The 14,895-nt window shown below is 46.8% G+C and overlaps 1 protein-coding gene across 5 annotated transcripts in view; it reads left to right on the top strand.

The window, feature by feature from the left end:
* The first annotated feature begins 11,293 nt into the window (after positions 1-11,293).
* Atp8a1 (ATPase phospholipid transporting 8A1) overlaps positions 11,294-14,895 on the top strand; it is a 227,252-nt gene continuing 223,650 nt past the window's right edge. For 3 of the 5 annotated variants that reach the window (XM_076546409.1, XM_006974634.4, XM_076546407.1), the window contains exon 1: positions 11,294-11,603. In XM_076546409.1, coding sequence (XP_076402524.1) covers positions 11,555-11,603 — 49 coding nt within the window. In that variant the 5' untranslated portion in view covers positions 11,294-11,554. The remainder of the gene's footprint in view (positions 11,604-14,895) is intronic. The other 2 variants (XM_076546410.1, XM_006974635.4) reach the window with 1 other exon arrangement.

Here is a 14,895-nt window from a genome sequence, read left to right as displayed (position 1 = left end):
CTTCTGTTTATGTTGCATTTGTTTAACTCTGTGAAGCTGTGTTACTGTGCCTGTCTAAAACACCTGATGGTCTAATAAAGAGCTGAATGGTCAATAGCAAGGCAGGAGAAAGGATAGGTGGGGCTGGCAGGCAGAGAGAATAGATAGAAGAAATCTGGGAGAAAAAAAGGAGCAAGAGAAGGAAGAGGAAGCAAGGACCCAGCTACACAACCATCAAGGGAGTAAGAAGGAAAGACAGATATACAGAAATAGAAAAAGGTAAAAGCCCAGAGGGAAAAGGTAGACGGGACAAGTTTTAAAAAGCTGGCTACAAGCTAAGCCCTGGCATTTATAATTAAGAATAGCTTCCCCGTGTGTGATTTATTTGGGAGCTGGGTGGCAGGCCCCCCAAAAGAGCAAAAACAACCAACACATGCTCAACATTTCCTGTTGAAGTCCAACATGGTAGAAGTGTTGAAGCCTAAGTTTTACTTTTATTACTTGCGTATTTTATATACTAATAGTTACTGAAGTACTTAGAAAGTACTTTTCCTAGGACTGATCTAAAAAAAAGCAAGAATTTGTCAACTCTACCAGAGTAATTTAAAATACTTAAATGACTGTAAATTTATAAACAAAACCAAGCATTAATAAGGTACCTCCTTGAAATTCTTAAAACTTTTAGGTCTATGATTTAGTTAAATTTCAAAACTTAAGGAAAAACTATCTTATATATGTGAATATAATGAATTAAATAGTAATTAAAAAATACGGACCTCCCCAGGTGCTGTACATAATGAACACAAGGTTGGGGGTGTGTGTGCAGATTCTTCTGGTGGTTGGTAGGGCTCCATCACCAGAGTACACACAGCCCACCTGTTTTTTGTGTTTGTTTGTTTTTTTTTTTTTTTTTTTTTTTGTACCAGCATCTGTGTGTCTGTCCGTGTGTCTGTCCTCTCCCCATTCCTTCTCCACCCCTGGTCAGGGCTCCAGGACCAACCCCTCCTGTCCTCCACCCTGGTCAGGGCTCCAGGACCAACCCCTCCTGTCCTCCACCCCTGGTCAGAGCTCCAGGACCAACCCCTCCTGTCCTCCCCTGGTCAGGGCTCCAGGACCAACCCTGTCCTGTCCTCCACCCTGGTCAGGGCTCCAGGACCAACCCTGTCCTGTCCTCCACCCCCGGTCAGGGCTCCAGGACCAACCCCTCCTATCCTCCACCCTGGTCAGGGCTCCAGGACCAACCCCTCCTGTCCTCCACCCCGGTCAGGGCTCCAGGACCAACCCCTCCTGTCCTCCACCCCCGGTCAGTGCTCCAGGACCAACCCCTCCTGTCCTCCACCCCTGGTCAGAGCTCCAGGACCAACCCCTCCTGTCCTCCCCTGGTCAGGGCTCCAGGACCAACCCCTCCTGTCCTCCCCTGGTCAGGGCTCCAGGACCAACCCCTCCTGTCCTCCCCTGGTCAGGGCTCCAGGACCAACCCCTCCTGTCCTCCCCCGGTCAGGGCTCCAGGACCAACCCCTCCTGTCCTCCACCCCGGTCAGGGCTCCAGGACCAACCCCGTCCTGTGCTAGCACTGTTTTCATTTTCATGATACCACAGGGAGAAGAACTTTCTCCACTCTCCCTGTCCTGCGTGTGTTTCACAATATGACACACACTCAAAAGTAAGAGAAACACTTGGTCATGGACTGAAATTTTCAAAATGGCGAGCCCAAATAGACCTTCTCTCTTCTCAATTTATTGTCTCTAGCATTTAGTCATCACAACAGAAAGCTGACGACAGTACCACTCTTTTATTATTACTATTTATTTTTATTATTAATATCATTACTTTCTCATATAATACATACCTACAGCAGTTTCCCCTCCCTCCATTCATTTCAGTCCCCACCCCCCAGATCCACTCCTCCTCCACCTCCCTTCGGAAAAGAGCAGGCCTCCCAGGGATACAACACAAAGGGGCACAACAAGACACAATAAGAATAGCCACAAGCCCTCATATCAGGGCTGGGTGAAGCCACCAACAGGAGGAAAAGGGACCCAAGAGCAGACCCCCTCCCACTGTTAGGAGTCCCACAAAAACCACCATAACATGCAGAGGACCTAGAGCAGCCATGCAGGCTCCGTGATGGTCCCTTCAGTCTCTGTGAGGCCCTAGGAGCCCTGCTTAGTTGATTCTGTGGGCCATGTTCTCCTGGTGTCCCTGACCCCTCTGGCCCCTACGATCATTCCTCCCCTTCTTCTGTGGGGTTCCACATGCTCCAAGGGGAGGACCCTCATGGAGATCTCCAATTTGGGCTCTCTCTCTGCCTAATGTTTGCCTGATGTGGGCCTCGGCATCTGCTCCCATCAGCTGCCGGATGAAGCCTCTCTGATGACAACTGGGTTAGGCACATCTCTAGGAGTACAGCAGAATGCCATTAGGACTCATTTTTTTTTTTTTAATTATTATTCTAGGTCTCTGGTCTATCCAGCCTCTGGTTCCCAGATTAACCATACTTTTTTAAAGGAATACTAAAAGTGCAAATAGCATTAAAAGATAAACGAAACTTTTGAATAATTAAGCATATGCTCAAACATGTATGCTTGTTCAAAGGATGTAAGACAGGCAAACTTCCTTCATTGTCAGAATGTCTGATTCAGTGGGAGCTAATCCGACATCAAACAGTTCAAACGTAACGCGGCCTTGTATCTATAACCATAAGGGGGAGATTGTCTGTTTTTTCTACAGACGGACCTTTGTCCTTCATGCTCCGCAGTCCCATAAAAATTGTAATAATAGGAGCCTCACTGTTCATTCAAGCTTAGTTTTTTTTATTACCATTTCTTCTGATGGGTAAGCACTCCCATCACCTCTGTTCTGAACTCTTTACCTGTGTGTGGCCCATGTCCTATGTCCTGTTACCACCGCAATCAGTTAATGGACTAAGAAATGAATTAAGTTGGTTCTTTGAGAGAGGGTCCCATACTGAAGCCCAGGTTGGTCTCAATCCTAGGGCAATATTCCAACCTCAGCCTCCAAGGACTACATGGAATCCTACATGGTGAGCCACCTGGCAAATGATTGCTTGAAGTAAACTTTTGTTCTACGTGGCAGAGCCCGTGGTGAGTCCCTCACACCCTCTGTATTCAATCTTATCCCTTCTGCTTGTGCGTGGGGCTGGTCCTCCATAGTTCGGTTTCTGTGTACTGGTCTGAAAAATGGGGGTGTGAGGTGTGAGTGCGTGGAACTGCACTCACCTAGCATGTACAGCATGCAGGAGGCCCTGGGTTCAATCTTCAGCACCGGAACAATTTCCCTTCCTTCCTTCCTTCCTTCCTTCCTTCCTTCCTTCCTTCCTTCCTTCCTTCCTTCCTTCCTTCCTTCCTTCCTTCCTTCCTTCCTTCCTTCCTTCCTTCCTTCTTTCCTTCCTTCCTTGTCCTTACTTCCTCCCCTCCCCTCCCCTTCCCTCCCCTTCCCTCCCCTTCCCTCCCCTCCCCTCCCCTTCCCTCCCCCTCCTTCCCCTCCTCTCCCCTTCCTTCCCCTCCCCTCCCTTCTCCCCTTCCCTTCCTCAGTACTGAACTCAAACTCAGTGTCTTATGCGCATGCTCAGCAAGCACTCTGTCATTGAGCCATATCTCCAGTGTTTTCCAACCTACAGGCCACCTTTAACCTTTGGCACAGTCACTTTGAGATCGGTAGGAAACCAGAAGCAACCAGAAGGGGGTCTGATTAGACATGAAATTAAACTAAAGTCTGGAAAACTGCGGGGGTTTTTTTTGTTTTTGTTGTTGTTGTTCTTTTGTTTGGTTTGTTTTGTTTTTGTTTTGTTTTTGTTTTTTTTTTGCCAGCCAGCTCTTTCTATCAGAAGATCTGTGACTTTGCAGCCAAGGCACAGGCTGTAGCGGGGATCTGTGGATTCAGAAAGAGAAGGAGAATGTTCCCATGTTACTGAACAAGGTCAGTCTCCCAGAGTAAACTAAACAGAAGCCACACGGAACACAGACGGGGAAGAGCTGCCCTCGGCGGCAGCGGGCACACAGGAGCGGGTCTGCAGAGACGCGTGGGCTCTGCTCCCATGTGCCACGCTGGCTCTTCTTGCTTCAACCACCAGCAGCACCTCTAGCTTCCACAGACTTCTTGTCACCCTTTCATGCCTCTCTTTAAGCTGCTGCCGCTCCTCCTCTAGCTTCTTTTCTCCCGAGCAAATACATTTAATTCTGGGTCAAGCATCAACTTGTCTCAATTTGGTGAATTTCCTTGGAGTTCAGAGATGACAACAATCTACATTGATAAATGATCCCTCTTTCCAGAATGTGTTCTTCTTGGGAATTTTCAAGGTTAGAGGGAAAATAACATTATGATTTCCCAATAAAGCTATTAAACACGGCAATAAATTATGAACCTCTGAGCAAAGGGATGTATCAGCCGAGAGGCCCAAGCAAAATGGGCAAAGATTTTCAGATTTGAAAGCTATGGTTTATTTCATTTAATCAGTGCACTGCCTTAAGACCTGTCATTCTTCCTGAAGTGAAAGGCGTGGAATTACAAAATCGAATTTGATAATCGTGGTTATCTTGTTTTCTGTGCCGCTTAATTAGTCTTTGATGACAATCCTGAGGTTCCTCTGTCCCTTCATGCTTTTTAACCTTGTCTCTGCTGCTTGTCCCCCAAGAAGCAGCACGCAATGTGACATGGCAAGAGGAAAAGGATTTCATGAGAGTTCCTTTTCACTTCCAATATCATTTTTTTTCTGGCCCACGTCAAGGAAATGAATTATGATTGTATTTCTCTTCACAGCTGGTTACCCTTTTTGCATATCAAAATAAAAGCCACAACATGCAATAGAAACCAAATGTATGCTGTCCATTTGCATGTACAAAAGCCTATTGTCTTAGGCAGTTCCCCAGAGAAGCTGAAGTGTGTGTGTGTGTGTGTGTGTGTGTGTGTGTGTGTGTGTGTGTGTGTGTGTGTGTGTGTTAGACTGGCTTACAGAATCAGAAGCTAGACATCCCCACAGTCTAGTGGGCACCTGCACTGGAGAATTCTCTAGTTTCTCGGTCTAGGTTGCAGGAAGCTTCAGGACCAGGACCAATGATACAATACCAGCCTGAACCTGAAGGTCCCAAACTTCCTAGAGCTTCTTAGAGCTTCTGGAGTCTGTGTTGGAAGGATGAAGAAGCTGGACTTTGGTGCCATGGACTATTCCAGTGTCGGTAATGTGCCTGCTCACAAAGAACCAGGTTGGCTGGTTGCCTCCTTCTGCCTCTGTGCTGTCTTAGCCTATCAGACAGTGCCGTCTACAATGAGGACAGGTCTTTCCCCATCAATTGTCCCACGTGACAATAATCTCCAGAAATGCCTAAAGGATACACCTGGAAGTATGCTATCTCCTAGAAGCCTCTCAGTCCAATCAAGTGAACTATGATGATTCATCATCAAGCTCACATAAGCAACTTTGAGGGTCTCCAGAGAGAAGTGAAAAAAAAAGCTCAGACATATTCTAGACACAATTATATAAGAAACTGACTACCTTTGCTACAAAGTATGACACATAGTGATTTTATCTTTATTTATGCAATTATTTGCTATTTATCATCCTGGTGTGATAAAAATTTCTGTAAAAATATTTTTTTTACAGTTTCAGTTGGCTATTCCATTTCCAAAGCCCAGATCAGTCAGCATGGGTGAACATCTTAGGCATGTCATAGATTATATGGAATCCATATAATCAAACCATCTCTAGTGACATATAAAAAATATGCCATGAGGTAAGAAGAGACTTTGAGAATGCATGGATGATAGAGTAGATGGGTTTTTTTGAATGCATATTTCCTTTTGAATAAAACAAATATTTTCCCCCAAAGATGTAAGAATTGACTCCACTTGGAACACACTGGCAGCCCCTATTCTTTCTGTATGAAACAAATCTATGTTTTAAAGCTATTCTCATGTCAGTAGAGAAAAGTATTTTCAGTTACAGTGAAATAAAATAAAATATTGTTCTTTTAAAAAAAAACAGCTTTTGGAGAAGATAATGTTCAAAGATATTAAGTTGAATTAAAATCCCACTGATAGCTGGACAGTGGTGGTGCACGCCTTTAATCCCAGCACTCGGGAGGCAGAGCCAGGCCGATCTCTGTGAGTTCGAGGCCAGCCTGGGCTACGGCCTGAGTTCCAAGAAAGGTACAAAGCTACACAGGAAAAACCCTGTTTTGAAAAACCCCTCCAAAAAATAAATAAATAAAAAATAAAATAAAACCCCACTGATGCTTGCAAAGAGAATGGTGGTACAAGCATAAGACATGAGTTGTGAGTTTGAGAGAGAAGTATTGATTTTTATCAATGAGAATTATAAGTGGCTGAATTATCCAGTGACAGATGATTTAGATTTTTGGCTCTAATTAGTTTGTATTTAAAATTTGGTCACTTAATTTTGACATTCTTATCTGTAGTGCACAGTTTGTGTGTCTCTGTAGTTTGGACATCTGAAAATGGAATTGTGTGATTCCAGATCTGTCACTCACTCAGCAGGATGTTCTTGAAGTCATGTGTGTTGTAGTGTGTGTGTGTGTGTGTCCATATATCATATATTCCACCCTAGGACAGACCACATTTTATTCATCCATCAACTGGCTGGTGGATAATTTGGATTGTTGCTTCCTCTGGATACCATAGTCCCATCAATCTGAAGATGCAGGTGCAGATTGTGCATAGACCTGTTTTTATTTTCCTGGGGTACGTGCTGTGTCATCACTAGATCACATGACATCACATTTAACCATTTCAGAATTTGCCTGACTGCTTTCCAAACAGCTGTGCCATTTAAATCCCAGCCAGCAACATTTGAGTGTCTCACCTTGTTATTGTTTTTCTTGTTTATTACACCCACTGCAGGGGGTGCAAAGGTTTCTGATCTTCATTAGCTTTTCCCCAGTGGACTAATGATGTTGAGCATTTTTTTCAGGAGCCTATTGCCATTTGGATACTTACTTTAGCAAAAATGACTATTTGCTCATGTTAAAATTAGGTTATTCTTTTTAATTCAGTTGTAAGGGTTCTTTATATATTTGAGACATATATTACTTATCAGGCATATGATTTACCAAAACCAAGCTCTAGGCTATTTTTTTTTTTTCTGTTTTCTTTAAGTGGTCTCTGAAGCACAAGATTTTAGTTGTGATGCCATCTGATGAATCATGTTTTCTTTTGTTATGCATGCTTTTAGTGTTACACCAAATAATTTACTGAAATAAGCTCACAAGGAGTAACTTCCTGTCTTAGGCAGGGTTTCTGTGGCTGTAATAAAACACCATGACCAAAAAGCAAGTTGGAAAGGAAAGAGTTTATTTGGCTTACACTTCCATATCACTGTTCATCATTAAAGGAAGTCAGGACAAGAACTCAAGCAGAGCAGGAGCCTGGAGGCAGGAGCTGATGCAGAGGCCATGGAGAGGTGCTGCTTTCTTAAAGAACTCACGATCACCAGCCCAGGGATGGCACCACCCACAATGGACTGGTCTCCCCCATCAATCACTAATTAAGAAAATGACTTACAGGCCTGCCTAAAGCCTGACCTTATGAAAGCATTTTCTCAACTGAGTTCCCTCTTCTCGGATGACTTTAGTTTGTATCAAGTTGACAGAAAACTAGTCAGTATACTCCCATTTTTCTTCTAAAAGTTTTACAGTTGAAGCAACTTTTACACTTGGGCTTGTATCCAGTTTGAAGGAGTCTGGACATACGGTATGAGGCAATGGTTCCGTTTCATCACATCATCTGCTGTTTAGACTGTTCTTTGTCTCTCATTGTTTAGGCATGGAGAGTTCTTAGCCCCAGTAATGACATTCTCCTGGTTCCTTTTTTATTTCTTCTTCTTCTCCTCCTCCTCCTCCTCTTCCTCCTCCTCCTCCTCCTTCTTCTTCTTCTTCTTCTATGATGTTTACTGTTCTGAAAGTTCATTATCCACTGCTGTAGCAGAAGTCCCTAGACTGAACAGGGATTTGTTTCTTCCATCTTTAGTGGTTGGGAAATCTAGCATCAAGGCAATGCCATCTGATGAAAGCTCTCCACTCTGTTACTTCATTGCAGAAGGTGGAAGGGCAAGAGAGCGTATGAGAGTACAAGGGGCCTAACTCACTCTTCCCACTCCCATAGTAACGCCATGTTATTGATCCACTTAGGAGGGTACAACCCTTATTCCCAATTTCCTCTTACTAAGCTTTAGCTCCCAAACACAGTTACACTGGGTATAATATTTCCAGCCTATAAACTTTGGGGGACACTCTTTATCCGTTCGAAGTTTAAATAAAGCTGATTCCATGTGCCAATCAAATTCTACAGGGTCCACGTCCTGCTAGAGCAGAACAGCGAAAGTAGGTTTGCATCAGTTTGGTTTTCTGTAGTTACTCAATAACACAAACCATCCTAATCTAAAGACAAGTTAAGGGAAACATTTTCCCTGAGGTCCTCAGTGGCAGTCACTGGGAAAGTGATAAACATTTATTGCCTTAGAGCATGAGTTAGCTGGGAAAGGGAAGGGAAATCCAGGGGATAATAACATAAAGATGACTAGGAATAGGCACAGTTGAGGTCCCCAGTCTACTAATTTAGAAGCCAGATAGGGAAAGAAATAAAGGTGTCCTTAGGTTGACATTTAAGACTCTCTATTCTGTTATGATGGATTCTCAACGAGAAGCTTTGCTTTAGACAAATTTGTTTGTTGCCCAAATACTCTGTTCTATCACTTTAACCATCTCATTCTCTAGACAACCTTTTTTGAGTATTTATTATAGAGTTAGCATCTTACCTGGCAGCAGGTCTCTCATTCATTTCTATAGACTTAAGCCTTACTCAAGCTCTTGCTCAAAAATGTTGGCCATCCCTCAATATGGACTCTTCCCTTCTCTCAAAGTCTGTATGTACTTGTTCCTTTTTTATCTGGCTGGAATGGGGTGTCAGCCATTACCAGCTAGCTTTCCCCCGAGTGCCTTCGTAGCCTAGCACTCTGGCCCAGACCCTAACATGTATTTAATGTATATTTTCTGCATAATGATAAAAAAAATGATCCATAGGGCAGCTATCCTTAAATAATCTGCTTCCTTCCATCAGCAGACAAGGTGGCCAGGGGACCTGAAAGTTTTTAAATGACTTGCTGAGGTCTGGCTTCAACTGCAGATTCTGTAACAAGGTCATGTTGCTAGAAGCAGAGTTCCCTGCCAGGGGCTGGCAGGATGCATGTCTCACACAATGGAAGGTGAGAAGTTCCCTGAGCTCTGAAACCACGCAGGGGCAGACTCCTGCAATTCTCATCCTCCACGTCAGTTCTGAACCCTAAAAATGGATGGCTTTCTAGCAATCATGAAGGAACAGATTTTTCAGAAATGAGGGAAGTTAGGATACTCCTACCAATATGGATTCTGTGATGGGAACGTGTGGGAAAGAGCCAGAGGGGAGGCCCCAGGCTGCATCTTGCAGTCCAGTCTGTATGAGAAACTGTTTTCATTTCCTCTCTGAGTGGCCTAGGCTGTCAACTTGGCTAATACACTCCTATCAGACGGCTCTATAGAAAACAGGTAAGGCCGGAACTCCCTTTATAAAGTTATTATCAGTTAATAATACGCAGAAGCGAACCTCACTGAAGGGCTCATAGAATTACAAAGGAGTTTGCTCATAAATCAAACAGGTCATTTTGCTAAGCATGGGTTTATAAAAACCTCATGCAAAGTGTTAGTCAGAAACTACTGCCCCCTCCCCCATGTGTTTGCTTACTTTTCAAGCTGGTTTTCCCCCCTGTTCTTAGTCGCTTATATTGTTGCAGACTCATTTATATCCATCAAGAGGAAGCCTGCTTTTCCCCGAGGCCATCGTGGGGCCTAAGAGGAGTGAAAATGGCCAGTGATGACAGTCTTGATAAGGATGTATTCATTTTTCTTTCTTTCAACAGACTCTAGTTTTAAATTATGGCCATCACTGGCACGGACATCATTTACGTTTGAGTCTTGCTCTAACCTGAGAGATTCCCAGAACACTGGAAATACGTTTTCTTTGTTCTGGTCCCAGCCTCTGAATATGAGACAAGCGGAGTGAGTTCCTCATAAATATGTATTGACCGCCTGGGTATCAATGTGAGGTAGAGCTCTGATTAGCCAGTGCGACCTGCGGGAAGCAGAGGAAATACCACAGATGGAGAGAAGATGCTGTTAGCAGATTTTATTGATCTTTTTCCTTATGCTCGAGTTGCAATCACCTCTCTCAAGTTAAACCTCTCCCTGTTTCTCTCTCCCAGATCTGAATGGAACACAAATGAAAGGCCTTGGTTTGAAACCCCTTCTACTGGGTGTCCAGAAGAACAATACAGGAAGAGGGACTAAGCCCGTTGCTTGTACCTGGTTATTCCTTCCTTCCCAGCTCAGGAGCTTGCTAGACACAGAGCCGCCCTCATCCGATCGCAGGAACAGATTAAAAATACTGCATTTGTTTTGACTTGTTAGAGTGGATTTTGCTACATAAAATAAAAAGTACTGAGGTCGTGCTGTTCTCTAGGATATTAGGAATTAACATCTTTATGGGTTTTATACTAACGCCCCACTAAGCTTTGAGGATAAGCTACTGCCTCGAACTTTCTGGTGCAGAAACCACAAACTGAATTGCTTGGTTAACCACGTGGCCAACAGTTGGTTTGGTTGCAATTTCAGAGCCTTAACAGGTTGTAGAGGATGGACCGGTGGGAAGTACGGGCTCACAGCCACGCTGGTTGCGAGGTTATAAGCCTCCCAGACAAGAAAAGGAGCGGCTTTCACAGCTTCAGTGAGGTCTCACAGCCTGCTACTAGCGAGGGTTCAAGTGCAGCTCAGGCCAGGAGTCAGCCTGAGAGTTTAATCTAGGCTAGGATTCCACCCAGACGGCGAACGCAGGATCCCCCACACCAGCAGAGACGTCACCCTGACTATCTCAGATCCCCAGTCTCAGCCAGCCTACATCGAACCCAACACCGGGGCGCTAAGGACGGGCGGTTCCATCGCGTTGCAGAGCCAGAAGGTGGCTGGAGAGGATACCAGGGCTTCCAGAAACAGGAGCAGCTCTTTCTCTCTTTTATGAGGACTTGGGACATTAGTCCTGGCCTCGAGGAAGGCCGAGGTGGGCTCAGAGACCGAGAATACTATATTCGACGTCCCCTCCCCGCGGATGGTACGGCCCGAACTGGGCGGGACCCGGAGGCCCCGGTGCGCCTGTCCCGGTCCCACTCCTGGGTTGCAGCGAGTGAGCGCGCGCACCCCAGACCCCGCCCCCGGCGCCTGGCCCCGGCTCCGCCCCTCGAGCCCGCCCCTCCGCCGCTGCGGGAGACCTAGGCGGCTCTGCGGTCGCAGCTCCCTCGTCGCCTTCCTCCTCCTCCTCCTCCTCCTCCTCCTCCTCCTCCTTCTCCCGCGGCTCGAGTGCCCAGGCGGCTCCTGGTGGCGACGCTGCCCTGGGTGGGAGGCGCGACCCCGCGCGCGGCAGCTGAGCCCTCGGCGCGGCGCAGCCAGCTCTCCCGCCCGCCAGGCGCCGTGACAGGTGCAGGGTCCCCGCCCGGGACCCACCTGCAGGGGCTGCCGCGATGCCCACCATGCGGAGAACCGTGTCGGAGATCCGCTCTCGGGCGGAAGGTGAGTGGCCGCCGCAGCAGGAGGCTGTGTGCCCAGTGTGCGTGGGGGCAGCTGCGAACAGCCTGGGGTCCGATGTGCGTGCGTGCGTGTGTGTGTGCGTGTGTGTGTGTGTGTGTGTGTGTGTGTGTGTCTAGGAAGAGACATCTCGTCCCATCTCTTCCCCCCCCTCCCAGTAGTCTCCTTGTCGCCCCTGATCCCCAGTGGACCCTTCCGCCAGCTCTGCCTTCAAGTGCACTAGCGAACGCTTTCCAGGATCCAAAACCTACGAATTTGTGCGCTGGCTGGCGGGAGCCCCAAAGCTGCTTTTACACCGCAACGCGACTGTTCCTTGCCTCCCAGCGCACTCGCCCGGCTCCCCGCCTCTCCCCCCTCCGCCCCTCCCCGCGCCCCCCTCCTCCCCAATAGCGCGCAATCTTTGCCATCTTCCTGTTCCCAATCAGCTTCCCCATCCCCATGAATAGATTCCCCCAACCCACTGTCCCCGGCCTCCAGCACCCACTGTTGTACTGCCCCCACATCACGGCTTCCCGAAGAGCCGGTTTGCCATTCCCAGGCGCCACGATTCTTTGATCCACAGTTCCCAGCCTCTCTGGGCTGGTGGAGCCTTAATTGGGTTTGGGTGCTCAGTGGGTACCCGGCGGCTTTCCAGTCTCGGCAGCTCTGCCCCCCTGCGGCTCACCAGGCTCTAGTGCTAGGTTTCATTTTTGTTTTTCTTTTTGCTTGAAACCTGCACTTTGGCCGGCTGAGCTGATTTGAGTAAGGTGCATGCTGCTTTCTTTGCTCCACCCAGGGCCAGCTGTTGAGTGGCTCCACTTGTAGGAAGTGTGCAACAGATGCCCTAGGTTATGGACAAGGGCGCTTTGGGAAAGGCTGAAATGCTGTGCAACCTGGCTGAGGAGCCCTCCGCCTCCTGCCGGGCGTGGGACAGGCATTCAGTAAACATCCCTCGGTTTGGATGGAGCAAAGCTAAAAAGCTATACTTTTATTTTCTTCCGGTTTTTTCCACTACTGTTAACCCTGCCCTTGAACGCTACATGTAAGAGGATGGGATAGCACGATTTTGAGAACTAGTCTACCTTGTTGTGGTCACCGATTCTCATCCCTGCCCCCATCCTTATCCTTGATCATGAGGTGGATGATAGAGTGGTTCTGATGGAAAGGGAGTGGGTAGAAGTGAGGAGAATAGGATTCCTGGTTGGGGAGGGTGGGGGCGGTGCGGGGCGGTGCGGGGCAGTAAGAGCTGTACCGCTTGTGAAAAATAGGGATTCCGGGCTCTAATAGGTAGGGTTTTCTGATTCGAAGAGACAGGAAAATATTTAATTAAACTGCTGTGTCAGAAGACACGGAAGTCAAAATGGACCTGTATCTTACTTAAGGATTTAGTACATAAACATAATTCTTTTTTTTTTTTAATTTTGAGTGAAATGAATGAATGCACTCACCGTTTGAGCCATGGACGTCACAAAGTGAGGATAGTTGATGTTGAAAATATTGCCATACTAGTTGGTGTTTTCAAATAGTAGTAACTGACGGATGATCGTATTTTAAGGGGAATGGAAGGGAGAAGAAATCTAAAAACAGCGTAAAGCTTGTGTCACGAGAGAATTGCATTAGTATTTGAATGGCTGCAGTATTTTTGGTTGGCACCTGTATCGTTCAAAACGCTTTCACAATGGCCTTATGGGATCTTGCAACACTTTCTGGAGGCTGTTGAAACTGGAGTATGATGGTTGAGGAAACCGGGCCCAGAATGGCTTAGTGAGCTGACCAAAATCAAAAAGCTAGTTCAGTGGCACGATTGTGTCAGGAAAACACGTGCTGCTGTTTATTGAGTCTGTGTAGTCCCACGTATCCAGCACAGTGTCAGGGTCATCCTGCTGTCGGGTGACTGACCCTTAACCCCTCCCATATTGGTTGATTTCACCTTACTAAGTGCCAGTATCCCTGGAACTGTGGGCTGGAAGTGTGGCAGCCTCCCTCAGGTTCCTGTCCTATGGAATAATCTTGGACAGCTCCTGCTTGCTAGATAGGGCCTTATTCTAAACCACGGTCCTCTTGGCCTCAGCTGAGTGGAGCAGGGTGGGCTCCTAACTCCAGGGTGGCCAATCCCGAAGTGATTCACGAGCTTGTAACCTTGTGGTTTCAGAGAAAGGATTCCCCGTGCTAGCATACCGCTTCTGGGAAAACTAAGCTTAGAGGCAGAGTGAGAATCGAAGCAAAAGGGGGCAGAGTTGGATGGGCTTGTGGGAGAGAAAATGGGTGGCTGTAGTATGCCATGCAAATAATACCCAAACAGGCAGCCAAAACTGGGTAAAGAGCAGAGAACGAAAGCAAGATCTGGCACGAAGGCCTGACCTTTGCCCTCCTTCCTTGGTTTCCTGTTCTGAATTCCCACGTAGCGTTCAACCGTTTCACCTCCTTTGGAGTGACTTGAATGAATTTCTGTTCCCTGAATCCAGATGGGCCAGATGCACAACTACTGTGCTCTTCTACGTTGTTTACAACCAAACTGTAAAGAAAAGACGTAAATAAAGTAGGCAGTAAGTCATCTTAGTGGGTAGGTTGTTAATTGGACATGGAGCTTGCCGTGGGTGGCATAGGTCCTGTTTAAGTGTAGGACTTCAGTTTGTGCTTATTAATGAGCAAGTGAGTAGGTATGACTGCAGAACCCTCTTGCAGTGCCAGCTTTGGGTGTGGAGAACCACAAGAGGGCCATGTTAAATATAGATTCTGATACAGGAGGTCCAGGGGTGTGCTAGAACAATTACATTTATGACAAGCTCAAAGGTCGGGCTGAATGCTGCTAGCCTGCAGCTAGCTGTCTCTAAAAGGGCGCTGGATCTATTTGAGAACTAGAACGTGGTGAAGGTAACAACAATGGCTTGAAAGACATGGCGTGAATGAACATGGCTTACATTAGACTTCAGGAAGATGGCTCCAGGCTGGGGGAAGCCTGGAAGGGAGAGAGTATAAGTCTGGGCAGGTGAAGTATTGCTGGGTCAAGGCATTAGGAATGCCAAATGAGTCATTTGGATAGAGAGCTGAATATTTGGACAAGATCTTAGAGTTGGCCTAATCCAGTTTCTCATTTCTGCATGACACTAATACGCAGTCACTGGCAGACCCAGTGGGGAGCCAGATCCTTGGAACAAAGTGGTATCCCAAAGGAGCCATGTTGGTTCAGTCAAGAAGTGCGTTGAAGCTTGTTGGACTAGCCTTCCTTGGAAAGGGGACACGAAAGAGGTCTAGGAGGGGTCTGCTGTAGATCTGGCTAGAGGGTGTTACAGGTAGA

This window comes from Peromyscus maniculatus, chromosome 10 (genome assembly GCF_049852395.1).
Source record: "Peromyscus maniculatus bairdii isolate BWxNUB_F1_BW_parent chromosome 10, HU_Pman_BW_mat_3.1, whole genome shotgun sequence".
Taxonomy (NCBI): Eukaryota; Metazoa; Chordata; class Mammalia; order Rodentia; family Cricetidae; genus Peromyscus; species Peromyscus maniculatus.
Note: the sequence above shows the minus strand (reverse complement) of the source record. Positions and strands in the feature narration are given on the sequence as shown.